Raw genomic sequence first — 25,849 nt, 5'->3', positions numbered from 1 at the left:
ACACGTCCTTGGATTGGGACTTGAACAGATGATCTCCTGACTCCAAGCTGAGTGTGTTCCCACAGCCATCGCTGACACCAAAGGTGTTCCCAGGGAGGAACAGGTCTTATAGCAAGCATTGGCTAAAACCTTTTCCGCTCATAAGTGCAGATGGCTGAAAAACAAAGTTTGTTGGCTTACAGTTTCTCAATCGTCACTCCTTACAGGCACTGCTCTGCCCATACATCACAATTGTTAAAAGAATAGAGTTTGTAATGAAAATAATCATGACCTCTTCATGTTGCAGGAAATGTCCAGCCACTCATGCTTAAGTACTAAAAATATTTTAAATACAAAGTTGGTAATTTTTTGTTTTGATTTATTAATAAATTTAATTGAATCTTTTGGTACACAAGTAAACTTTGAATAGTCCATTTCATCCCAACAGAAGGTAGGTGGGATTGCTTGGAAGCTGCAATGTTGGACCTGGCTGATCTGTGTTTCATGAAGCCTGAAACGTCTGGAAATGGTGATGCATTTAGCGGAGCTCAATAGTTATGTTGTAAAGTGAGACACTCGAGCTTCACACCCAAATGTCTCATAAGATTAGGTTTTAGCCACAGCCAAGCCAGGAGCTGTCTTCACAAAGGAGGGAAAAACTGGAGCTAGAGTTCTGCTCCCCATTTTCACTGTTCAGAGCGAAGGCAGAGGTTATCTATGTAATCTATTGACCAAGGACAACACAGTGGCAAAAGATGAATGAGGGGGTACAAACAAATACAATATCTTCAAAATAACTTCTGTCTTATGCGAATTTGAGCATTTTATGGTGCCATTGTTCTGCTGTCATAGCAGATGAGCAGATTTGTCTCAAAATAAAGTGAGTATTGAAGGTAAAAATTTAAAACCAATGAAACTGCAGATACTCGAGATGACCCAAATACTTATCTCAAAGCTTACTGGTTTCTAGATTTAACTGATTTTCACAGCAGAGGTAATGATGGGATTCAACAGTCTGAATCCCATACGAAGATTTATTTTTACATAGGTGCGATTACTGCAACTAGAAAAAATAGGTTCTTCATTGTATCAGAAAATTTACTGGTCTCTACCTTCTATTGTTTACAGAGCAAACGGGCCATATTGCCACAGACTCGATATGTTGAGCTCTTTTTGGTTGTGGATAAGGACCTGGTAGGTATAAAACCTGCTTCCTGCCACTGAATTGAAATGAAGGAATTAAAACCATGAAGAGGTGTTGCTGCTCCCTTCAGTTTCTGTTTCTTTTTTTTGCTGTAGTATGATGTCACCAAGAATGAAACTGCTGTGAGGGAACAGATGGTTCAGCTTGCCAATTACCTTGATGGAGTAAGTGTCTTTTCACAATTTCTTGTCATAGGGAAAATTACTGAGACCTTTCTAGCCTTCTGGCTTATGGCACTAATGTATGTTTGTTCCATGAGCAGCTGTTTGGAGACTGCTTGTTGTCTGGCTGTGTGAACAGGCTTGGCAACATCACCAGGGGGTGAAGAATAAGAAATTGGCTCTTTTAGCTTCCACGTACCTAGGTCTTAAATTGTAACGGGGTGATTCCTCAAGGAACTGAAGTGATTCTATTAGCACTGAGTTATCTTCCATTATTAATAGACCAGAATCTCTTCAAACTCCATCTGCGTTTCTTTGGTTAGGAAAGGTTTCAAAATTTGGGGGTGATTTTTATCTCACTTACCGTCCAATTTGTGTTCAGTTTTCACTTGGAATTACTTGCACATGCTTTTCATTAATTCTGAAGGTGATGAATTGCTAAGGGGGTCTTTGGTATTTCAATTGCTTCTTCGTGGGGGTCCTCCTAAGCACTTTGGGATTTAAGACTAGAAGGAGCTTGGCGATTCAGTTCCATTGCTGTGATGTGCCTTTGAGCTTGAAAGAGCTCAAGGAAAAGAAACATTGTTATGGAAAATATAGAAGTCTTTCTTTGCTCTTGAACTCAGTGCCAGAGCCTTGATTAAGCTGATCTTTGGGTCGTTTAACAAGAAATAAATTGGAACTACAGTAATTAACAAACTGCACTTTTCCCTCCTCAGATGTACATTTCCATGAACATCCGTATCGTGTTGGTTGGTTTGGAAATATGGTCGAAACAGAATCCAATCAGCGTTGAAGGAGGAGCAGGAGAAGTGTTGGGGCGTTTTGTACAGTGGAGAGAGAAGTTCTTACTGCCTCGTCGCAGGCATGACAGTGCACATTTAATTCTGTGAGTGTCCAGTATATTAATGCACAAAACTTGAAGGAGGAAGCTTAATTCTCTGAGGGGGGTGCACTTGAGTGCTTTCCAAAGATGGTGTGAAATCTCATTGATTTTCTGTCCTGTTCTGTGATTCCATTTGTGTTATCCTGATATGATCAGAATCTTGACCAATAATTAGGGAAGTTCCTAGGAGAGAAGAGGAGGCTAATGTGGAAAAAGTGGAGATTAAAGGTTTGGAGCAGGGAGGAACTTCTTGTCATCAAAGTTGTTTTTTTATTCAGAAGAATTGTTTCAAAGTGGGAGGAATGCGGAAGTACAAAGGTGATTTGTTCTCCTTATTTTGCTCTTTCCATTTAGGTTAGAAAAACAACCCCAGTCCATTTTCTCCAGTTACTTGGCTATTGCTGGTACAGGACTTGATAATAGCTGACTTTGCAGAGGACTTGGCACGAGAAATCAGAACAGGAGTAGGCCATATGGCACAAGCCTGCTGCACAGTCAATAAGATCATGGTTGATCTGCTACATAGAAACATAGAAACTAGGAGCAGGAGTAGGTCATTCGTCCCTTGGAGCCTGCTCCGCCATTCATCGTGATCATGGCTGATCATACAACTCAATAGCCTACTCCCGCTTTCTCCCTATATCCTTTGATCCCTTTCACCCCAAGAGCTATATCTAACTCCTTCTTGAAAACATACAATGTTTTGGCCTCAACTGCTTCCTGTGGTAACAAATTCCACAGGCTCACCACTCGCTGGGTGAAGAAATTTCTCCTCATCTCACTCCTAAATGGTCTTCCCTGTATCCTCAGACTTTGACCCCTGGTTCTGGACTCCCCCACCATCGGGAACATCCTTCCTGCATCTACCCTGTCTTGTGCTGTTAGAATTTTGTAGGTTTTTATGAGATCCCCCTTCATTCTTCTGAATTCCAGCGAATATAATCCTAACCGACTCAATTTCTCCTCATATGTCAGTCCCGCCATCCCAGGAATTAGTCGGGTAAACCTTCGCTGCACTCCCTCTATAGCAAGTACATCCTTCCTCAGATAAGGAGACCAAAACTACACACAATATTCCAGGTGTGGTCTCACCAAGGCCCTGTACAATTGCAGCAAAACATCTCTGCTCCTGTACTTGAATCCTCTGGCTATGAAGGCCAACATACCATTTGCCCTCTTTACTGCCTGCTGCACCTGCTTGCTTACCTTCAGCAACTGGTGTATGAGGACACCCAGGTCTCGTTGCACATTCCCCTCTCTCAATTTATAGCCACTCAGATAATCTGCCTTCCTGTTTTTGCTACCAAAGTGGACAACCTCACATTTATCCACATTATACTGCCTCTGCCATGCATTTGCCCACTCACTCAACTTATCCAAATCACACTGAAGCATCTCTTCATCCTCCTCACAGCTCACTCTCCCACCCAGCTTTGTGTCATCTGCAAATTTGGAGACGTTACATCTAGTTCCCTGCCTATCCATCGTCATCCCTTTAAGTAACATTTCCCAATCCATCATAGCCAACTTGTGCCTCATATCATCGTAGTTTCCTTTATTAAGATTCAGGACCCTAGTCTTAGAATCAACTACGTCATCTTGGTGAAGAATTCTATCACATTATTGTCACTCATCCCCAAAGGGCCTTGCACAACTGGACTGCAAATTATTCCTTCCTTATTACACGATAGGCAGTCTAGGATGGCCTGTTCTCCAATTGGTTCCTCAACGTATTGGTCCAGAAAAGCATCCTGTCTGCACTCCAGGAATTCCTCCTCTATGGTATTGTTACTAATTTGATTTGCCCAATCTATATGCAGATTAAAGTCACCCATATTTACAGATGTTCCTTTATTGCATGCGTCTCTAATTTCCTGTTTAATGCCATTCCCAACATCGCCACTACAGTTTGGGGGTCTATGTATAAACCCCACTCACGTTTTTTGCCCCTTAGTGTTTCTCAGCTCTACCCATACAGATTCCACATTGTCGGAATTAATATCTTTCCTTATTATTGCGTTAATTTCCTCTTTAACCAGCAATGCAAATCCACCGCCTTTTCTCTTTTGACTGCCCTTCCTAAATACTGAATACTCCTGGATGTTCAGTTCCCATCCCTGGTCACCCTGCAGCCATGTCTCCATCATCATCAGCTACATCTTCCCACGATCCACACTTCCCTTGATTCTCTTGGATGGAATTAACATCCTAGCATCCATAGCCCTCTGCAGTAGACAATTCCAATGTTCACAACCCTTTGAATGATGAAATTTCTCCTCAGTCCTAAACGAAATCTCTCCCCGGGATAATATGTGCACCATAAATATTGTTCATTAGAAACATTCAAAAATTGAATGCAAGCAGATTTTTTATCTGTAAGCACCATAATCCATTGTGCCTGTTAGCCAGTGTGACCATACTATAAATTTAAACAAGTGTTTCTGTTTATTATATTGCTTTCGTACCTTTCAGGAAAAGGGGATTTGGTGAGACTGCAGGAATGGCCTTTGTGAGCACCATCTGTTCAAGGAGCCACAGTGGAGGAATCAATGTGGTATGGAATAATTTCTTGTCACTTCCATTTTTTTTTTGAAGACAAATGAATCATGAAGCAAATTGTTGTGGATAGGACAGGGAGTGAATACTTGGCCTCTGCCAGTGCTGAAACTGTAAAACTCTTTCCTGCCCATTTCTCAATAGAGACATGTCTAGTCTCTGCCGTATTCCTGCCTTGTGCACAGCTGAGTTTAGGAATTCTGAGAGGTGAACCGTAGGCATAGACTCCTAGAATGCCTGGCACACTGCCAGCTTTTAACATAAAGCTCTTGCCCATGGTACTGTGTTTATTTCCTGTGGAATTTAGTGACAATATCCCATCCATGAAAGGAAATCTGTTTGTTTACGCAGTTAGGCAAAATCATGTGTGTTAGTTTTTTCCTAAGTTAATAGTATAAATACAATGTGTTGAAGTATCTCCTATTTCAGGAAGGGAAAAATCCAGCTATCCAACAGGACAGCGCTCATCTTCTTCAAGCCCCCACACTCGCTGCCTTGTATGCAGTACTTTGAGTCTTTAAATTAATTGAGGTTATGTTTTCAAATAATTGCACAACTTTGTGTTGTGGAAAATTTCTGTTTTCTTTGAGAGCAGTGAGAGGAACTGAATGGACTGTGCTCAAAATTGCTCAGCTGCTCTTTCAGAGAATTTCTTTCATTTATATTAGAATTCCTATTTCTCTTCACTCCCCTCCTCTGTGTTAATGTGTCACCTACTTTAGCCAGAAGGATGCAATGGTTAAGAAGACAGAGTTTTCTGCAGCCACGGACTACCTTGGCCCTGATCCTCGAGGACAATGCAACGGATAAGCTCACAGCCTCTTTTTAGAAAGAGCAGTTGCTGATCTTTGTTATTTAGACATTTGCCCTCTGGATGGGCAAGATACAATTCTTCTCGAGCTCTTCTTGCATAGAGCCTGCCATAACCACAGTAATGTTTATCGTAGCGAAAACCAGAAAATTCTTCAGAGCTCTTAACAGCCTCAGTGTTTTATTTTAACAAGATCCCAATAAAATCTTTATTTATTTCTTCTCACCATTTGGGCAGTGCAGGCAAGGCCCAGTGGATTGCCCAACTCTAGCTTCTGTGTGAAGGTGATGGTGGGTTGACGTGAACCACAGCAGCCAATGTGGTGATGTAACTTCCAAAGCGGAGTTGAGCCGGGAACTTCAGTAGGTATTCAGCACAGTGGATTAGCAAAATGGTGAAGTTAGGGTGGTGTGGGACTTGGAGGAGATCTTGGAGGTGCTCATAATCCCATAGCAGTCTTTGGAGGGCACACTCTGCAGCCACAGTGTGTTGATGGTGGAGGACATTGGTGGAAGGGTGCCAATCAAGTGGATTAGTCTGTTACGGATATTGTAGGTTGAGGAATTAGTTTCCTTTAGTACTCTCTTGTGATCATCTCCTTGGTTTATAAAAAGTCTTGAAAGCTTCCGAAGCTATATATTTTCTTCGAGGTGTGGGGAACGGTGGTGGTGGCAGTGGGGGTGTGGCATCCAAATTTCTGAAGTTTTGGGTCTTAGTTTTCATTATTTTCAATCTGGTTTACTTTCTAGTTTTCGCAAAACATTCCTTATTTTGCATCCATCGTTGCTCATGAACTGGGCCATAACTTGGGAATGAACCATGATAATGACCGGAAATGCAATTGTGAAGGAAAGGCGTGCATAATGAATGCTGGAGCCGCGTAAGTATATGGCTCACAAAAGCCTCTGCTGCATCAATCATGTCTTCTATGTGTTGGTGACATAATTGTATCACTTGACTAATATCATACAGCAAACTGCACTTATAATGGGTTGATGTGCTGAGAGCTGACCTTAAAATGATCTTCTAAGATATTTTTATTTGTCTTGTTGTAATGACTGATTTCTAATCCTGTCAGAGGTGCCACATCCTTCAGCAGTTGCAGTGCTGACGACTTTGAAACTATGATCTTAAATAGAGGGGGTTCTTGCCTCTTGAACATTCCAACACCTGAGGAAGCGTATAGTCCTCCCTACTGTGGCAACAAGCTGGTGGACACTGGAGAGGAATGTGACTGTGGATCACCGAAGGTCAGTTGTAACTTTACCTCCTGTTCATTCCTGAATACATTGGCATGTCATGCTCAAGTTGTTGCTGATAGATCCATCGTGATTACATTGATTAATTTATATTGGTCCCAACAATATTTCTGCATTGTTCCCATGTTCTTTCACCCTTGTCCTAAAGGTGGTGAACTCCTTGTTGTGATATGGTGCCCTAGGCAATTCTCTGCTGCTTCAACCAAGTCACTGTTGTTCTTTAGTGCATGTGTCTTGGCCTGGCCCAGTATTTGTACATTGGTAACTGTTGATGCTTATGACCAGCTGCTTAACTGTACAACATTAGGGACACTGAAGCCAACTGTTCTAACATTATTTGCCAATTGAGAATAGCTAACGGACCTGTGATAGAATTAGGTCCGGTTGTGCTATGTACATTTCAGTGTTGATGTGGGTGATTTTCAGTTGACCTTTGGAAGAATGTGCAATTCTGAAATATTCAACATCATATCATGCATGCAAAATTATAGGAATAAAGAATACTTGAGATACTGGGGCTATCTCCAGTAGAGCAAAGAAGATCAAGAGGATCGATGAAGTTTTTCAAGTTATGAAATGATTTGCTGGGCTGAATTGGGAAAAGATATCCAAGTGAGAACTTTATGGTTTGGGGGTTAATAACTTAAAATCCAGTGAGAGTGAGAAGAGAGGTTAGAAAAAGTATTGTTAATCAGATTATTGAAGCCTGGAATGCTTTGCCACAGGAAGTGGTTGAGGCAGAAAAGATTTCTTCACTCCTGTAAGGGAAGAGGAGGCACATTTTTGGAGCTGAGGAAAATACAGGGTTATGCAGAGACAGGTGGGCACTGGGAATTTTTTACATTGCTGTAGAAAAGAGCCTGAACAGATAAGTAGACCCAGCTACCTTCCATTCTTTTTCAGCATAAGACATGGCGATGTTAAATACTTGGTTGTATATCAGCCAGAAAATTAGTTAAATTATGACACAATTTTGATTTTAAGTGTATATTTTAATAGACATGGATGGAAATGTAATAAACTGATCACTGACCCTGATCTAACCAGACATTGGGGTCCACTATACAGTGTCTCTGCAGTTGGCGACACTGTCAGGAAGATATGATAACTTTCATAATGTTATTGGAATTTTTTGTAAAGTAATAGTCGGGTGTGTGTGTGTGTGTGTGTGTGTGTGTGTGTGTGTGTGTGTGTGTGTGTGTGTGTGTGTGTGTGTGTGTGTGTGTGTGTGTGTGTGTGTGTGTGTGTGTGTGTGGTGGGGGTGTGGTCGGCAGACTTAATTGAATTAAAGGCAGCTGTTTTGAAGGCTTTGATGTATCAGCAGATGAGCTAGGTTTGAAATATTAAGTAGGTAAACAAAGCCTAAGTTTCAGAATGTAAGGTGTAAAGGGAACATATGCATTTTTAAATAAACCAGACCAGCTAGATCTAAAAACAAAAAAACTGCGGATGCTGGAAATCCAAAACAAAAACAGAATTACCTGGAAAACTCAGCAGGTCTAGCAGCATCGGCGGAGAAGAAAAGAGTTGACGTTTTGAGTCATGACCCTTCGACAGAACTTGAGTGAATCCAAGAAAGGGGTGAAATTTAAGCTGGTTTAAGGTGTGTGTGTGTGTGTGTGTGTGTGTGTGGGGGGAGGTTTGGGTGGGGGGAGAGAAGTGGAGGGGGTTGGTGTGGTTGTAGGGACAAACAAGCCGTGATAGAAGCAGATCATCAAAAGATGTCACAGACAACAGAACAAAAGAACGCATAGGTTTTAAAGTTGGTGATATTATCTAAACGAATGTGCTAATTAAGAATGGATGGTAAGGTACTCAAGGTATAGCTCTAGTGGGGGTGGGGGGAGCATAAAAGATTTAAAAATATTTAAAAATAATGGAAATAGGTGGGAAAAGAAAAATATATATAATTTATTGGAAAAAACAAAAGGAAGGGGGTGGGGATGGAGGAGGGAGCTCAAGACCTAAAGTTGTTGAATTCAATATTCAGCTAGCTCTAACACAAATGTGAGAAGCTTCCAGCATCTAAGCCTCAAGCTGCTGTCCACACGGAACTGAAGCTGAGAAAAACTCACTTTGAATTCAACAGTTTAAGGTATTGTGTGTTAGGCCTTTTAAAATCTGTGTGTCTCACTGTTGCCTTAATGGAGGTGTAACTGGGGTTTACCTTAATTAGGGAATTTAGAATTTATCATAGTAGTAATTTGTAGATCTATGTAAGTGCTTAAAATCATTTCTTCTATTAATAAAGGTTTAATTTAGCTTTGTAAGAAACCTATATGACTTGGAGGCCTTTTTACTGAATTCAAAGCCTGCATCTTGATATATACAAATTGCAAAACAATTGTGGCAGTTGTTTCAAGTTTCCCTTTGGGATTTGAACAGCTTGGCATTTACCATTCACCTGCCATAACAGACACACTGAGCTCATCTGGAGGCAGCAGTGTAGTTTTAGGAAGGTCAGGATATTACAAGAATGTTTTTCTTTATGCTAACTTTTGTTGTTTAATTGTATTGCTTTTCCCACTCCTCCTTTAACCTATCTGACACTTTAGGTGGGAGTGGGATATTCTGGTTCACGAATATTGCAGGGCACTGCTGTTTTTGTTGCTTTGTGAGGACAGTTTCAGTAACACCCTCTTTCTGCCTTGTGCTTTCACTTCTCTCGGATCTCTCTGAGTCTGGCAACATGACCCTCGTGCCTTGCCAGGAATGTTGCTTGGGACTTGTGTAGAGACCCATTGCTCCTGTACTGTAGTTACTGAACTGCATTTTGCTTCATTTTGTCAGATAATATTTTGGAAATGATAAATGAAAAGATTATTTCTTCAAAATTATATGAGCACAGTGTAAATGTGGGAATCCAATAATCCTGAGTGCTCTTTGCCCAGGTTGAAGCTGTGCTTGATTAGGAATGGCTTGGAGAATGGGCGCTGCAGCACTATCACAATTATCCATTGATGAGAAGGGCTCTCAAAGGGGTCCGTTTTAATCCCGTAACATTGATGATCTTGTATAGAATGCCACACAGTGGCAGCATGAGGCATTGCACCTACCATCTCCACCGACTGAATTTTGACCCAACTCAGCAAGCCAATTCTGTGACTGGAATTGGGCACCTTTTTCTATGTCCAGAATTGGAACAGGTGGGATCATGGTCTTTTTTTAAAAGATTTTCTGTGCAGTTTAAGTCTTGAAAAACATTCATAAGTTACATTATCTATCATATTTTTCTAAACTGACAGTATTTGAACCTGCTTGTGGCACAATTTAGAATAACACTGGGTGAGGATGAGTTGTTGATGGTTTTGTCTTTTTGGTTGGGATATGGGGTGTGACATGAGTGAAAGGAGGATAAGAGCTGCTGGAAATTTTGTGTTGTTTTAATTTAATTGTGTTGCACGTTGTGGGCTGAAGTTCTTTCCATATTTCTTAGGAATGTCAAAATGATCCCTGTTGTGAGGCCTCTACCTGTAAGCTCAAGTATGGAGCACACTGTGCATTTGGGGTTTGCTGCAAAAAATGTAAGGTAAGCGTTTGAGTGCTAACAAAACGAGGCAGCCTCATAACTTGTAACTTGAAATTCACTGGATTTTTTTTTTCTTTATTCTTTCATGGGACATGGGCACCGCTGGCAAGGTCAGCATTTGTTGCCCATCCCTAACTGTACTTGAACTGACCTTGCTATGCCATTTCAGAGGGCAGTTAAGAGTCAGCCATATTGATGAGTCACATGTAGGTCAGACCAGGTAAGGATGACAGATTTCCTTCTCTAAAGGACATTAGGGGAGCAGATCGGTTTTTAACGACAATTGATGATAGTTTCATGATCACCATTACTAAGGCTAGCTTTATATTCCATATTTATTAACTGAATTCAAATTCCACCAGCTGGCATGGTAGGATTTGAACCCCTGTCCCCAGAGCATTAGCCTGGGGATTACATCCAGCAACTTTACCACTATGCCACCATCTCCCCGTTCTTTCATTCCATTCTTTTACATCGATGATTTCAAAAGATTAAAAGGTATGTTCAATGAGAGTACATCAGTACTATGTACAGAGCCAAAATGATGCAAGCATAATAATTTGGCATTCAGTATGCTGCAAATGCAAATAGAGTGACTTGACAGAGCGTAAGGAAATGATGGTCCCATTTCCTGTGAAACTGAAGGTGGATCAGTTGTAGCCGAACTGTTTAGGAGCAAGAAATGAAGAGAATGGTTTTTATACAGTAAATAAGGAAAAATTGTTTCCTGTGACAGGAGGATCAGGAACCAGAGAACAGCAGATTTAAGGTGATTGGCAAAAGAGCCAGAAGCGAAAACAAGACTGTCAAGTTATGATTGGGATGCAGCAGTGAAAGGGTGATGGAAGCATATTCAATAACATCTTTCAAAAGAGAATTGGTGAAATACTTGAAGGAAAAAAATTACAGAGCTCTAGAGAAAGAGCAGAGGAATGGGATTACTATAATTGGATAAGGAGCTGTCACAGGCATGATGAGCTGAGTGGCCTCCTTCTGTGCTGTAACATTCTGTGATTTTGGTCTTTTCAAATTCCGTCAGAGCCAATATTTTTAAAACACACAAGTTATTTAGGCAAATTTGTGCACAGCAAAATTCTACAAACTAATGGTGTTAGTTGAAGAATGAACTCAATGTTCTTCCTAAAGTCGAGCTTCAATATCCACATGAACATCACAGCTGAAGGATGGCACTTCGAGTCAGGAAAGGGAAGCCAATACCAGCAGTCTCTATTTTTGTACTTATGTACAGAGAACATCCATTTGGTATTTTGATCATCTTGACCTTCTTCAACTACCTAGCCACACTCTATTTACAATCTCTTCAGAAGCAGTCTCTTCAGAGTTAGTCACTAAAATTACAATCATGTATCTTGCTCTGAGGCAACTGCTCTCTCAGTTCACAGAAATTATTTCCATCTGTGTATTACTGCTCTTGAAATTGTCTTAAGAATTGAAAACATGGGTTGAGAATATATTATGTTGGTTAGTCGTGAAATGTTTTATGTAAACTTGAGGTCATTCAAAACTTTGTTCATCACCCATGCTACTATAGTACTAATTCACAGCAAGTCCAGTTCAGTCATCACCCATCTGCTCGCTGACCTACATTGGCTCCCGCTTAAGGAATGCCTCACTTTTAAAATTCTCATCCTTTTTTCAAATTCTTCATGACTCCACACTTCCCTATCTGTAATCTCCTTCAGTCCTAAACTTCTCCAAGAAATCTGCACTCCTCCAATTCTGGCTTCCCTGATTTTAATAGCCCCACAATTGGCAATCATGTCTTCAGCTGCAAAGGCCCTAAATTCTGGTATTCACTTCCAAAACCTCTCTCTATTTCTTTAAGATACTCTGTATAAGCTATCCCTTTGACCAAGCTTTTGGTCATCTGCCACAGTATCTCTTCGTGACTGTCAAATTTGTTTGCTACTGCTCCTTAGAAGCACTTGACGGCATTAGAAGTACTATACAAAACAAATTGGTATTGGTTTGAGAAATAATGTCCCAGATCTTCTGGTCTCCAGATAGTCGGAGACTGGAAGTTCCCCCAGGATGCGCTATGGGAAGCCTCAGAAGTCTGAACACACTGACTCCGTGGGAATTGACTGGGAAATTTAAAATTCTGATAGGCGATTCCTCTGCTCCCTGGGACCCTCTGAAAAAGTCTCCAACTCAGAGTTAGAGTCAGAAACTTTGGATAGCTCCGACTTACTAAACTGAATAGCTACCCAGGAAATGTTAGGCAGATTAAACACTCACACTGACACCTGGCCCAACTTCCTTACTGACCCCCAAATTCTTCTTCGATCCCCGAATCCTCCCACCAACTCCCCTCCAACCTGACTGCCCCCCACCACTCACCTCACCCCAACCATCTGACGACCACCCCTGACCCAACCTGACTTGACCTCACCACCCTACACACTTACCACGCTACCCAGTTTCCACACTACCCCTTTACCCACCTACCTTATCCCTTTACCCATCTACCTTCTCTCTCTAGTTTTTCAAGGAAGCTTTGGGACATTCAAACCCTTTAGTTACCAAAATACAGCAGCTAATGCCATAAAAAGTAGGTGTGGCTTCTGCATAGAATCTCTCTTCTGCTCGCTCCAAGGTTTCCTGCGCTGAGTCAGTTTGGAAAGGGTCCCCTATCAGAAGATTGCGCAGAAAAATTGGAAGGGAAGTGTGTAACTGTTTGTCTGATCAGGGTTGGAAATAGGGGTTCCGATCATGACCGGAAGATTCGGGACAATCGTAATTGTTCTGGGGGATGGAAAAAGAAAAGGGACTTGAGCAATTCTTTTTAAAGTGTACTTGTGTAATTATAGAATGGATTACGTGTATACAGTTTGTACTGTGTTGCACACTGTACATGTCTAAGCTTTACTATGCAACTCTTGTTTGTTTTACATCTCTACCCCCACTCCGTCCTTACCCCCAACACCCATGCTACTATAGTTCCGCCCGGCTGGAACAGTGTGCCGAGCATCCACAAATGATTGTGACCTCCCAGAGTACTGCAATGGAACAAGTCACATCTGCCAGGCTGATGTATTTGTGCAGGATGGGCACCCTTGCCATAACAACAATTCATACTGCTACAATGGAGCATGCCAGAGTTATGATGCCCAGTGCATAGTTTTATTTGGACAAAGTAAGTTCCCTATAAGTATCTTGTATCATGGCTTTACAAGCGAAGTTCACAATTGGATCAACCTTTTCTTTAAGTGTAACAAAGTTATTTTAAATGGCCTGTGAAAAGGTTTTTTAACTTGAAAATAGTTTGCATTTTTCTTGATCCTCGATTTTGGTTCTAATTCTCCCACCTTCGCGCCATCAGTTTGTGCATTATCCCAGAATTTTGCCCAAGCAGCCATGTGGAAATAGTGAAATATGTACCATTCATAATTGTATTTTACTCAAAGGGGAATATGGGGGTGAAGGTGTTTGCACAGAACCATAGGGCAGAATTTTTCCATCGGCCTGCGGGGGTGGAACCCACGCGCCGATGCGGAATATGACGGAACTCCTGACATCACCCCGCGTCATTTACTTTTTCGGATTGGCGGGTGTGCAGCCGAGTCGGCTGTGCGCCCGCCGACCTGTCAGCGGCCTGTTAAGGCCATTAAGAAACCAAATCAGCTTATTAACGGACCTGCCCGTCCAACCTTAAGGTTGGCGGGCAGGCCCGGAGCCCAGGCGGGCTTGTCAAAAAACATGAAACCTCATCCACTGGCGGGATGAGGCTTCATGAGGGTTTTTAAATTTTAATGAAAGGTTGCAAAAAAAAGTTATGGACATGTCCCAACTCCTGCGACAGTGTCACATGAGGGAACATGGCAGGGAAAATTTTTAAAACTCCTCCTTTATTAAAAGTTTCAAAAATGGAGCCGATCTCCGTGAGGCAGCACTTACTCGGAGATCTCTGCGCTCTTTCGCACAGAAGGCTGAGGGAATCCCCCCCCACAGGGAGCGCTCACGTAAAATGGCAGCGTGCCCTCAACCGGGGCCACCAATCGGAAGACCCCCCACTCCCGCTCCCCCCCCCCCCCCCCCCCCCATCACCACCACAGGGGGTGGGGGGCAATTTTTCCCATAGTACTGGTGTTATTGCTCTTCCTGTTGGTAGAGGGCATGGGGCTGGCAAGTGTTGGAGCAAGCTAGATGAGTTGCTGCAGTGCATCATGCAGAGAGCAGATACTGCAGCCACAATCCACAGGTAGCCTACAAGGTACATATTTAATCAGTTGGTCTACGTTGGGGTGCAGATCTAAGTTTCTGTAGCAGACAGTACCATTATTGACATGAGATGAAACACCATTATTCCTTGTTTACTTTTATCGTTGTGAAGATCTTATTGAGATCACATTCCTGGGAAAGCTAAGGGGAGTTTGAGTATTTGGAAGGTGTGCAGCGAGGGGTCTGTTTGCCCTCATTTTTTTCCATCAATTTGCTTTTTAACTTCCAGATGCAAAAGCTGCTCCGCGTACTTGCTTTCAAGAAGTTAATTCTAAAGGTGACCGTTTTGGAAACTGTGGATCAAGTGGCGCTGGGTATAAGAAATGTGAGATCAGGTACCTTTTTTTTTCTGTTTAACTTTATTCCTGTGTAGTTTAACTCTCAATTGGAATATGTCAATCTATCCTGTAGTCCAGTGACTGGGGTACTAAGCATAGATAGAGTATGGTGAGTGAATTTTATAAGGACGAAGATGTCACAGCATTTCATTTAGCTCAATAATCTATTATTTGTTTCCTTCAAATATATGTTTAGTTTCCTAACATTAGTTAGGAAACTAATTAATTTACTTCAACATGTACCAATTTGAACACAGATATACAGAGATGGTGAAATAACAGCCCTCACCTCCAATCACTGCATACTTATAGCCTGGTTTCCAGAATCCTGTCCAATCTAACTGAGTTCAGAATTAAATTGGGTTTTGCTTTCAGTTGTACACATTGTATAACTTTATCCACTGCAAATGAAATATTAAGTAGTATAAGATAATGTTAAGTGAACTCACAAAATATGCTGTTAGGGGCCCAGGCAGCTGTTAGATCTGCAAGGCGGTATGCAGTAAATAAAGCTTAGGAACCTCTGCCCTAAGCCAATATAAGAGTACTGTTTGAATCTAGCTTTTAAAAACAGACAACAGGATTGCTGAAAAAAGAGACATATTGTCAAAGCTTTTCATCTTGCACTCATCAGGACAGCACAACAATGACAGATAGAACAATAATTTATATTTCATGCACCCCAATATGCCCCATCTCATCTATGACTAGTTCTGCACAATATGAATTGACCAAATGGTTGAGCAACTTGCTACAACTAGTTCTGAATGAGTATTCCACATACAGAGTGATGGATTCCTTCACATTTGCGAAGATTATAGATGATCTGCATATTGACAGCAATGCTGTCTCTATGCTCATTCGACATTACGAGGCTATACACTAATGTGCCACTCGAGGAAGCCATAGCCATTTGTGCTGCGTCACTATATTATGGCAATCTAGATGCGTCACCATGTACTGAGTCTCTATTCACTGAACTTATGAACTTAGCAACTCACACAGTCGAATTCATCTTTAATGACAATGTGTAGGCACAAATAGATGATGTTGCCATGGGTTCCCCTCGAGGGCCAGCTCTCACTAACATTTCCATCCTTGTCTACGAGAAACGCGTGTTCGCTGAAATGATCCCTAACCTTCTACCCCTTGCATATTTCCAATAGTAGATATTTGAATCTACAACTGCATTTAGGAATTTCCTTACACACCTTAATTCACTTTAAGATGGAGTCCTCTAACAAGCTCCCATTCCTCAACATGTTAGTTGAGAAATCCGCTAATGGGTTCTCTACTACTGTGTACCGCAAGCATACTTTCACTGGTCAGTATATAGGTTAGGATTACTACAGCTCCATGTGCTTCAAGATTTGCCTCATCAGCACTCTTGTAAATTGGGCCCCAGACATTTTCTCAGAAGAGTCATATTTCACTCAAAACTTTAACTCTGTTTCTATTTCCACAGATGCTGCCTGACTACTTGAGTTTTTCCAGCACTTTGTTTTATTTCAGATTTCTTGCATCTGCAGCATTTTGCTTTTATATTAGCAACATATTCTTGTTGATTTTTCCAGGTAATTCTGTTTTTGTCTTGTTGATATTGTTTGCCAGCAGAGTTAAAACCCATGCAATTAAAGGACAGTGACAACATGGATATGAAGCTGGCTATGTGACAGGAAATGGAGAGTAGTGATAAATGGTTATTTTTTGGACTGGGGTTCTCTTGAGTCAGGACTAGGACTAGTGCTTTTCTTGGTCCATATTAGTGACCTAGACTTGGGTGTACAGGCACAAATTCAAAATTTGCAGATGACACAAAACTTTGAAGTATTGTGAATTGTAAGGAGGATAGATATAGACTTCAAGAAGACATAGACAAGCTGGTGGAATGGATGGACACATGGCAGACAAAAATAAATGCAAAAACATGTGAAGTGTTAGATTTTGGTCACAAGAATGAGGAGAGGTAATATTATCTAAAGAGTACTATTCTAAAGGGGGTGCAGGAGCAGAGGAACCTGGGGCTATAAGAGCACAAATCATTGAAGATGGCAGGCCAGTTTGAAACGTGGTTAAGAAGGCATGTGGGATCTTGGGCTTTATAAATAGATTCATAGAGAACAAAAGCAAGGAAATTATGTTGAAACTTTATAAATACTAGCTCAGCCTCAACTGTGTTCAGTTTGTGTTGTATTCAATTCTGGGCCCTATACTTTATGAAGGATGTGAAGGCATTAGGGACGATGTGGAGAAGACTTGAGAATGGGTTCAGGGATGAGTGACTTCAGTTACTTAGATTGGAGAGGCTGTGGCTATTCTCCTTGGGAAAGAGAAAGTTGAGAGGAGATTTGATCAAGGTGTTGAAAATCATGAGGGATCTGGATAGAGTGGACAGGGAGAAACTTCCCCTTTTCCTGAAGAGTCGAGAACCAGAGGCCTTATATTACTTTGGATTACAGAGGATATGTGGCACTGAAACAGGCAATTTTGTCCAACCAGTCTATGTCATTGTTAATGCTCCACTTAAGCTTCCTCCCTCTTTCCTCATCTAAATCTATCATGCCCTGTTCCCTTCTCCCTCATATACTTGCTCATTTTCTCTTAAATTCATCTATACTATTCGCTTCAGACACTCCCTCAAAAAGCAAGTTTTGCATTCTTACCACTCTTTTGGGTAAAGAGGTTTCTTCTCAATTCCTGATTGGACTTCTTGATTGTTATCTTATATTGATGTCCTTTAATTATACTCCTTCCTAAAGAGGAAGCATTCTTTCCATATCCACTCCATCAAAAGTTTTCATAATTTCAAAGACCATTTATTCAAAGACTATTAGATCACACTTTAGTCTTTTTTCGAGAGTAAAGAGATGAAGCTGTCAATCTCTTCTTGATATCTATACCCACACGTTTCTGGTGTCATCTTTATAAATCTTCTCTGCACCTTCTCCAGTGCTTCTGTATCTTTTTTATAATATGGCAACCAGAACTCTAAGTGTGGTTTAACCAAGGTTCGATTTAGGTTTAGCATAACTTCCCGACTTTTCAATTCTATCCCCCTCAAAGTAAAACCAAGTACTCAGTTTGCTTTCTTTACGGCTGTGCTAACCTGTAGTGCAACTTGAAGTGACTGTTGTATTGGTCACTGATTTAAGATGAAGGGAGAAAACCCAAAGGCAACATGAGGTAAAAGATTTTTACACGGTGAGCAGTTAGGACCTGGAATGCAATGCCTGAGAGTGTGGTGGAGGCAGATGCAATCATGGCTTTCAAAAGGGAATTCTCAGAGGTGAGAATGCTACTTGTAAGGAAAAAAACCTACCACTGAGTAAATTACTTCATGAACATTATTGTCGTGGTTACTGTTATTTCTGGTTTTTCTGCCATAATTTACACAAGCAATTTCTTCTGCCGTACTGTCACCGTTATGCTGTATTTTTATTTATTTAGAAACTCCATGTGTGGGAAGCTGCAATGCGAGAATGTAAACTCTGCGCCACCTGTTTTTGGAATTGAACCGTCCGTCATCAAGACGCCGACTGGTGGGACTACATGTTGGGGGGTTGACTTCCGATTGGGATCAGATGTCCCAGATCCTGGCATGGTAAACCCAGGGACCCGATGTGACACTGGCAAGGTATTACAAGAGTGTTTACCTACTGCCAGAAGTGTTTTTGACATCATAGGACCGCTTGACATCCATTGGGATTTTCTCTGTAATCCATGTCCCATGAAATAGACACTAAATGTTGTTAAGGGTGCCAGAAGGCTCAAATTGCAAGCAGAGAGATACTACAAGAAAAGCTAACAGCCTTCAAGTGGGTAAAAGCTTATTGTAAAGGCCCTGATTCAGTTGGTGGTGGTTGACTAGATATTTTGCCATCTAACTTAAGATGACAGGATTCCAGGAAGTGCTGAATAAATGGCACATTTGAGCCTGCGGCATGTAGACTCACATAAATTCTTAGATACTCAAATTTGTTGCTGGAATTGGAGATGAAGAGTGATCTAATAAAAATGTATGATCCTGAAGTGAGCTATCTACTGCTCTTGAATGGATTCATTGTCCCCCACCTCCATCAGAATGGCAGAAAAAGGAGGCTCTTATTTTCAATGCTTCCAGCCATGAACCCATGTAAATTCGGGTCACAGGCAAGTTTGGTGGTGCTCACGTGAGTGCATTGGTCCTTTAATGTTGTCAACAACACACAATATTGCTAGAGGTTAATATCAGCAGCTGAACTCCTTGCACACCATGAGTTATCTCTATCTCAAATCAATTGCCAGTGACCTAGGATTATGCTTGTGTTTATTTCTTCATTGTACAACAGAAGTACTCATAACGTGAAGCCGTATAGAAGAATTCCAATGATACTGACTTGATAACACAGTCAACATGGACAGTGCTCAAAGATGCCAGCCAGTTGACAGAGTTTAATGCATTGAATACCATGCCCTGGAAATCATTTAGGATATAGAAGAGATGACTACTTTATCTGCAGGATTGAAATAATGAAATCCAGCAAGTACATAAATGACAGTTATACTCTTGAACTTGGACTTAAGAAAACAATGCCAAGAGCATTCATTCTGACGTTAGGATTCCCAGAACTCTGGGTGTTTACAAAGATATCCCAGGGCTCCACAAATCGCACATTTCTATGCATCTTAAGATTTCTTAATTTTTGTACTTTTTTTTTATAACCTATTACCAAATTATTTCAGTTTCTACATACAAATAAAACTGTTTTTTTAAACAACAAAAGCAGTGTTTACTTTTGGCTAGCTCAAACCGTCTTTTGGAAGTAGGATCAGCAAATCTCCCAGGGCATCTCAGTATTACAGGGGGTTCTCCTACACTAAAAATGTTGAAAACCACTAGCATAGAGAACTTGAATGTAGGTCTACAGCTAATGTTAAACCTCTAACTCAAAGAAATACTCGAGTTTTTCGAGGGAGGCTATTAATACACCCACCAAATGACAATACCATAAACTTTGTTATACAGCACTCAAACAACAGGAATTCTTTACGAACCGAATTGCTGAGCTCCTGTAATATGATTGCTTCCGGTTGCTAAAGTGACAATGATGAAGTTATCCGGAACCTGTACCTGTATCCTGTATTATTTTAAACATTAATTTGTGTTTTAATATACTTTTGAAGTTTAAAAAAAATTATGGCACTTTCTTCCTGACTATTTAACTATTAGCTCATGCTGCAAGAATTGCCCTGTATTCTAATGGTAAATAGGACTTTCCGATAACCTGCATTTTTGATCAACTGGCACCACACGTTCCCCAAGCTTGCTGGATACCAAAGATTTTACGTAATTCCCACATAAAATTGTAGTAATTCACTTTTTTCAAAATGAACATTATTAATAAATCCAAGAACAGTAAAAATGAACATGGTTGCATTCTCAGCTCTACAATTATTTTAATGTGTTTCAGGTTTGCATGGATTTCAAATGTGTGGATGCCTCTATCCTAAAATACGACTGTGATGTACAGATAAAATGCAATAGCCGCGGTGTAAGTAAGAGTTCCTGTGTAAAGTATTAATTATAATTCAAACATTGGTACTTTATATTTTTGTTTGTTCTTTTCTGAACTCTTAAATTGAAAGAAGTACAAGTAAATCACTGTTTCACTTGGCAAAAACCAGTGTGCTGTATTCACTACTTATGCAATTTCAACCGACATTGGGGAGACCACCCAGTGTCGAACACCCTTATTCAATGCTCAAGGGGAACCCTGAGCTTCCAGTCACCCGTCATTTTAGTTCTCCACCCCACTCCCAATGTGTCCTCCGCCTCTTGCACTATTCTAATGAAGCTCAACATAAGCTCAAGGAAGAGTACTTCATCTTTTAATTGGGCACTTTACACCCTTCCAAACTCAACATTGAGTTCAACAATTTCAGCTCATATGCACAGCTTCCTTTTTTATGTTTTCTTTTGTTTTTGTACAGCAGTTGTTGGTAATGATTCCATTTTCTATTTCTGATGAAAGGTCAACTCAACCTGAAACATTAACTCTGTTTCTCACAACAGCTGCTGCCTAACCTGCTGAATATTTCCGACATTTTATAATTTTATATCAGATTTTCACCATATGCAGTATTTTGCTTTTGTATTCCTGTTCTCATTCCCATCCCCCTTTTGCCTTGCACAATTATCCTTTTGACATTTATTTTCTCTTCCCTTCCACCTTATCACTGATTTTCTCATTTTGTGCATCTGTTCTTTTCCCCTTATCCCTTTCCCCTGCCTCTGTATTTCTTAAGATCTGTAGATCTGATAATAGGTCATTGACCTTAACCTTTCACTGTTTCTCTGTCCATAGATGCTGCCAGGCATTTTCTGTTTATGGCCTTATATTTAAGGTGTTCCTTTGTCCAGAATGAACAATTGACCCATTGCTGAACCAGAACCTATATTTTGAACAAGCAAAGTTCCAGGCAGTTTGAACTGTTCGGCATTATTGCTTTCACCTCTGTTTTAAATCAATTACTATTTTTCACCTGTATGGCATTCTTGGAACGAAATAAAATCTACATGAAGGAAATGACAATATAAGTTTCACAAAGATAGCAGAATTAATGTACAATCTTTACCATGCAGTTGTAGATGAATTACTCCCACACTAATTTACAACTTAGCTCAATGATGTTTATTAAAAGTAGTTTAAATTTTTTTGAAGTTATGGTTTTCCCCATTTTCATCAGATTTTATAGAATGTACACAGCAATGGACCACTAATACAAAAGCCAAGCACTTCAGAGGTTGGAAATCTCAAATAAAAAGATAGAAATGCTGGAAATACTCAGGAGGTCTAGAAGCATCTGTGGAGGGAGAAATAGTGTTAGCGTTTCAGGGTGACCCTTTCACACTCATGAAAATGTATACCAACAATCCATTACGTGGGTGCATTTTCCCGTCTGCCCTTTTAATTTCAAGGAGATGGGTTTAAATCCGTCTTGAACCCCCCCTCCCCCACCTTTCTGATGTCAGTAAAGAGGTAGAAGTGAGAAGAATGTACTTTCAATCCAATTCCTAATTGGTGGGGTGTTCATGCACAAAATTGACTACGTTAGGCATAATTGGTGAATGTGCTTTGTTTTCCTTGTGAATGGTAATAAAGGAATAGAGTAGAAATGTTTCCATGGTGTGCTAAGAGGGGGTGATGATAAAAGCAAAGTATTGCGGATGCTGGAAATCTGAAATAAAAACAGAGAATGCAGAAAAAATTCAGCAGGTCTGGCAGCATCTGTGGAGAGAGAAAAATAGAGTTACGTTTTGAGTCCGAGTCATACGGACTCAGCATCTCTCCACAGATGCTGTCGGACCTGCTGAGTTTTTCCAGCATTTTCTGTTTATATTATATAGGGGGTGATGATAAACTTGTTTAACTAATTTATTGGAGTAACAGCAATCTGAAACATTAATCTAACATCAGTCACTGGAGGCTTAAGTAGCATAAAGCACAAGGATGAACACTAATTCTCATACCTGTAGATGGGATCTTGACAGAATAGTTTTTTTCTTACATAACATAAAGTAAGTTCATTTTGGGAAGTTCATTTCTATATTGTTCATTGATAACCTTGCATTCCTTCTGTGTACATATCAATTTGGCCCATGTTGTATCTTGGTTTTCAGGTATGTAACAATAATAAAAACTGTCACTGTGACAGAGGGTGGGCACCTCCAGATTGTGCAAACACTGGCTATGGAGGAAGCATTGACAGTGGACCGACCTATGATGGTAAGTGAAAACTCTTTTTGTCAGCAGATTGTTTTGAAACACAGAGCTGAGGCTTAAAATGGTTTTGTTTATGACAATATTAAAACTACTGAATGGTGTTCTTGATCGATACTTTGTCCACTACCTTAAACATCCACCACTGGCATTTAGTGGTTGCAGTGTGTCCTATCCATAGCATGCAATGCAGCAATTTATCAAGGCTGCTTCACTTCCCAGATCCATGGCCTATAGGTCCACCCTAACTTATTGTCATTGCTTGCATAGATATTTTCCAAGTTAAACTTTGACAAAAAAGTGTCATAATAGGAAATCCATGCATACACAAGATTTTTGTTAGGCAATTAAGATCTACATTTATCTGAGTATATAATATGAAGACTACAGATTGTAAACTGTTCCTCTGTGTTCTTAAACTTTCTCTTAAAGTTTCTCAATGCCTATGCCTCTGCCAGTGCAACCCTGCAACCACTTTATGGTGCTGCTGAACTTTCTCCGAAAGTAATGTTTACAGTCTCTGATAAAATAAGTATATTTTTTCTTCTTTCCAGATAAAAATACAACACTTCGGGATGGTCTGCTGATATTCTTCCTCTTGGTGGCACCCCTGCTCCTTGTGGCTGTATACATGTTTATGAAAAGAAATGAACTAGTTCGATTCTGTCGGAAGCGAAGTTCACAATCACAGAAGTAACAATTTTACTCGTTTCAATTTCAAAATTTTCAATGTTGATGCATGTCGTTTTTTTTTTCCAAAAAAAGCAATATTGGCAGTCTGAAATGGAACAGAAAATGTTGGAAGGGCACAACAATTCTGTCATGAAATGGATTATCAAGCAGGGAACCTTTGTGACACTCAAGCTTTAGACAAAAGATGTTTCCTTCAACCAGTATGCTTCTGAATTGTAACATTCATAATTGATTTATCTCACTGTCCTTGGCCCTTCTTGTTACATAAAGTAATTAGGCACAACGCCTTGAATCATTGTGATTGGGGTAATATGCTTATTTAGTGGTCAGTGGTTCTGTCCCTATCTCTGGGCCAGAAGCTCCAGGTTTTTTTTGAAAAAGAGCACGGAGCTTGAAGGGAGGTCATTTGAAAAAGAGCGTGGAGATTGAAAATAAAAGGAGGGGAAGCTGAAGGCGAGCGGCCCGGCGTGCGAGCGGCCCGGCGTGCGAGCGGCCCGGCGTGCGAGCGGCCCGGCGTGCGAGCGGCCCGGCGTGCGAGCGGCCCGGCGTGCGAGCGGCCCGGCGTGCGAGCGGCCCGGCGTGCGAGCGGCCCGGCTTGCGAGCGGCCCAGTGTAGGAGTGGAGCTTTGAGGCTTTGGCTTGAGAGGCGTCGGTGAGCAGAGGCTGAGGACCCAGTGGGATAAGGCCGGGTATGTTCCTTTAAGTAAATTAGGAGTAGGTAATGGAGGCAGCAGTTGGGGCAGTCGTGTGCTCCGAATGCAGCATGTGGGAAGTCATGGACAGCACAGTTGTCCCTGATGACTACACCTGCAAAAGGTGCATTCAGCTGCAGCTCCTGAGAAACTGAGTTAGGGAACTGGAGCTGGAGCTGGATGAACTTCAGATCATACGGGAGGCAGAGGCAGTAATAGACAGGAGTTTCAGGGAGACAGTCACCCCTAAAAGTCAGGAGGCAGGTAGCTGGGCGACTGTCAGGAGAGGGAAGGGGAATAGACAGAAAGAGCAGAGCACCCCTGTGGCCGTCCCCATCAACAATAGGTATACCGTTTTGGATATTGTTGGTGGGGATGACCTACCAGGGACAAGTTATAGTGGTCGTGTCTCTGGCACTGAGGCTAGACCCTCAGCTCAGAAAGGAGGAAGGGAAAAGAGGAGAGCAGTAGTGATAGGGGATTCGATTGTTAGGGGGACAGATAGGAGGTTCTGTGGGAGAGATCGAGAATCCCAGATGGTCTGTTGCCTCCCTGGTGCCATGGTCCACGATATCTCAGATCGAGTTCTCAGTATTTTCAGGAGGGAGGGTGAGCAGCCAGATATCGTGGTTCATGTAGGGACCAATGATGTGGATAGGAAGGAGGAGGAGGTCCTGCAAAGAGAGTTTAGGGAGTTAGGTGCTAAGTTGAAGGACAGGACCTCCAGGGTTACGATCTCAGGAGTGCTACCCATGTCACGTGATAGTGAGGTTAGAAATAGGAGGATAATGCAGCTAAATACGTGGCTAAGGAGATGGTGCAGGAGGGATGGCTTCATATTTCTGGCCAATTGGGCTCTGTTCCAGGGAAGGCAGGACCTGTTCCGACGGGACGGTTTGTACCTGAACTGGAGGGGGACTAACATCCTTGTGGGTAGGTTTGCTAGTGCTGCTCCGGGGCGTTTAAACTAGATTTGCAGGGGAAGGGGAACCAGAGTGTTAGAGCAGATAGTGAGGTGGAGGAGGATAAAGGTCAAGCGAGGAATGCATGTATAGACAGAAATCAAAGGTTTGTACGGGATAGAAATATTCTCAGGTGCATCTATTTCAATGCAAGGAGTGTTGTCGGAAAGGCAGATGAGCTTAGGGCATGGATTGGCACGTGGGATTATGACCTTATTTCTATTAGTGAGATTTGGTTGCAGGAGGGGCAGGACTGGCAGCTCAGTGTTCCAAGGTTCCGTTGTTTCAGACATGATAGAGGGGGAGGGATGAAAGGGGGAGGAGTGGCATTACTAGTTAGGGAAAATATCACAGCTATGCGTAAGCAGGACAGCCCGGAGGGCTCGTCTACAGAGGCTATATGGGTGGAGCTGAGGAATGGGAAAGGTGTGACCACACTAATAGGGTTGTATTATAGACTGCCCAATAGTCAGAGAGAATTGGAGGAGCAAATCTGTAGAGAGATAGCAGACCGATGTAAGAAATAGAAAGTTGTGATAGTAGGAGATTTTATTTTCCACATATTGACTGGGACTCCCATACTGTAAAAGGGCTGGATGGCTTGGAGTTTGTTAAATGTGTTCAGGAAAGTTTTCTAAATCAATATATAGAGGTACCAACGAGAGGGGATGCAATTCTTGATCTCCTATTAGGGAACCAGACAGGTCAGGTGACAGAAGTAAGTGTAGGTGAACATTTTGGGTCCAGTGACCACAATGTCATTAGTTTTAAGTTAATT

At 41.4% G+C, this 25,849-nt stretch overlaps 1 protein-coding gene across 2 annotated transcripts in view; it reads left to right on the top strand.

Moving 5' to 3' along the window:
• Window positions 1–25,849, top strand: part of LOC121289850 (disintegrin and metalloproteinase domain-containing protein 9-like) — a 113,361-nt gene that overhangs the window by 57,664 nt on the left and 29,848 nt on the right. For both annotated transcript variants that reach the window (XM_041209758.1, XM_041209757.1), the window contains exons 7-19: window positions 1,108–1,173; window positions 1,279–1,347; window positions 2,064–2,233; window positions 4,703–4,784; window positions 6,347–6,477; window positions 6,676–6,847; window positions 10,293–10,385; window positions 13,347–13,542; window positions 14,857–14,962; window positions 18,413–18,599; window positions 20,416–20,496; window positions 22,626–22,731; window positions 23,280–23,418. In XM_041209758.1, coding sequence (XP_041065692.1) covers window positions 1,108–1,173; window positions 1,279–1,347; window positions 2,064–2,233; window positions 4,703–4,784; window positions 6,347–6,477; window positions 6,676–6,847; window positions 10,293–10,385; window positions 13,347–13,542; window positions 14,857–14,962; window positions 18,413–18,599; window positions 20,416–20,496; window positions 22,626–22,731; window positions 23,280–23,418 — 1,598 coding nt within the window. The remainder of the gene's footprint in view (window positions 1–1,107; window positions 1,174–1,278; window positions 1,348–2,063; window positions 2,234–4,702; window positions 4,785–6,346; window positions 6,478–6,675; window positions 6,848–10,292; window positions 10,386–13,346; window positions 13,543–14,856; window positions 14,963–18,412; window positions 18,600–20,415; window positions 20,497–22,625; window positions 22,732–23,279; window positions 23,419–25,849) is intronic.

Source organism: Carcharodon carcharias, chromosome 17, assembly GCF_017639515.1.
Source record: "Carcharodon carcharias isolate sCarCar2 chromosome 17, sCarCar2.pri, whole genome shotgun sequence".
NCBI classification, from domain to species: domain Eukaryota; kingdom Metazoa; phylum Chordata; class Chondrichthyes; order Lamniformes; family Lamnidae; genus Carcharodon; species Carcharodon carcharias.
The sequence above is the reverse complement of the archived record's forward strand: the minus strand, read 5'-3'. Positions and strand labels throughout refer to the sequence as shown.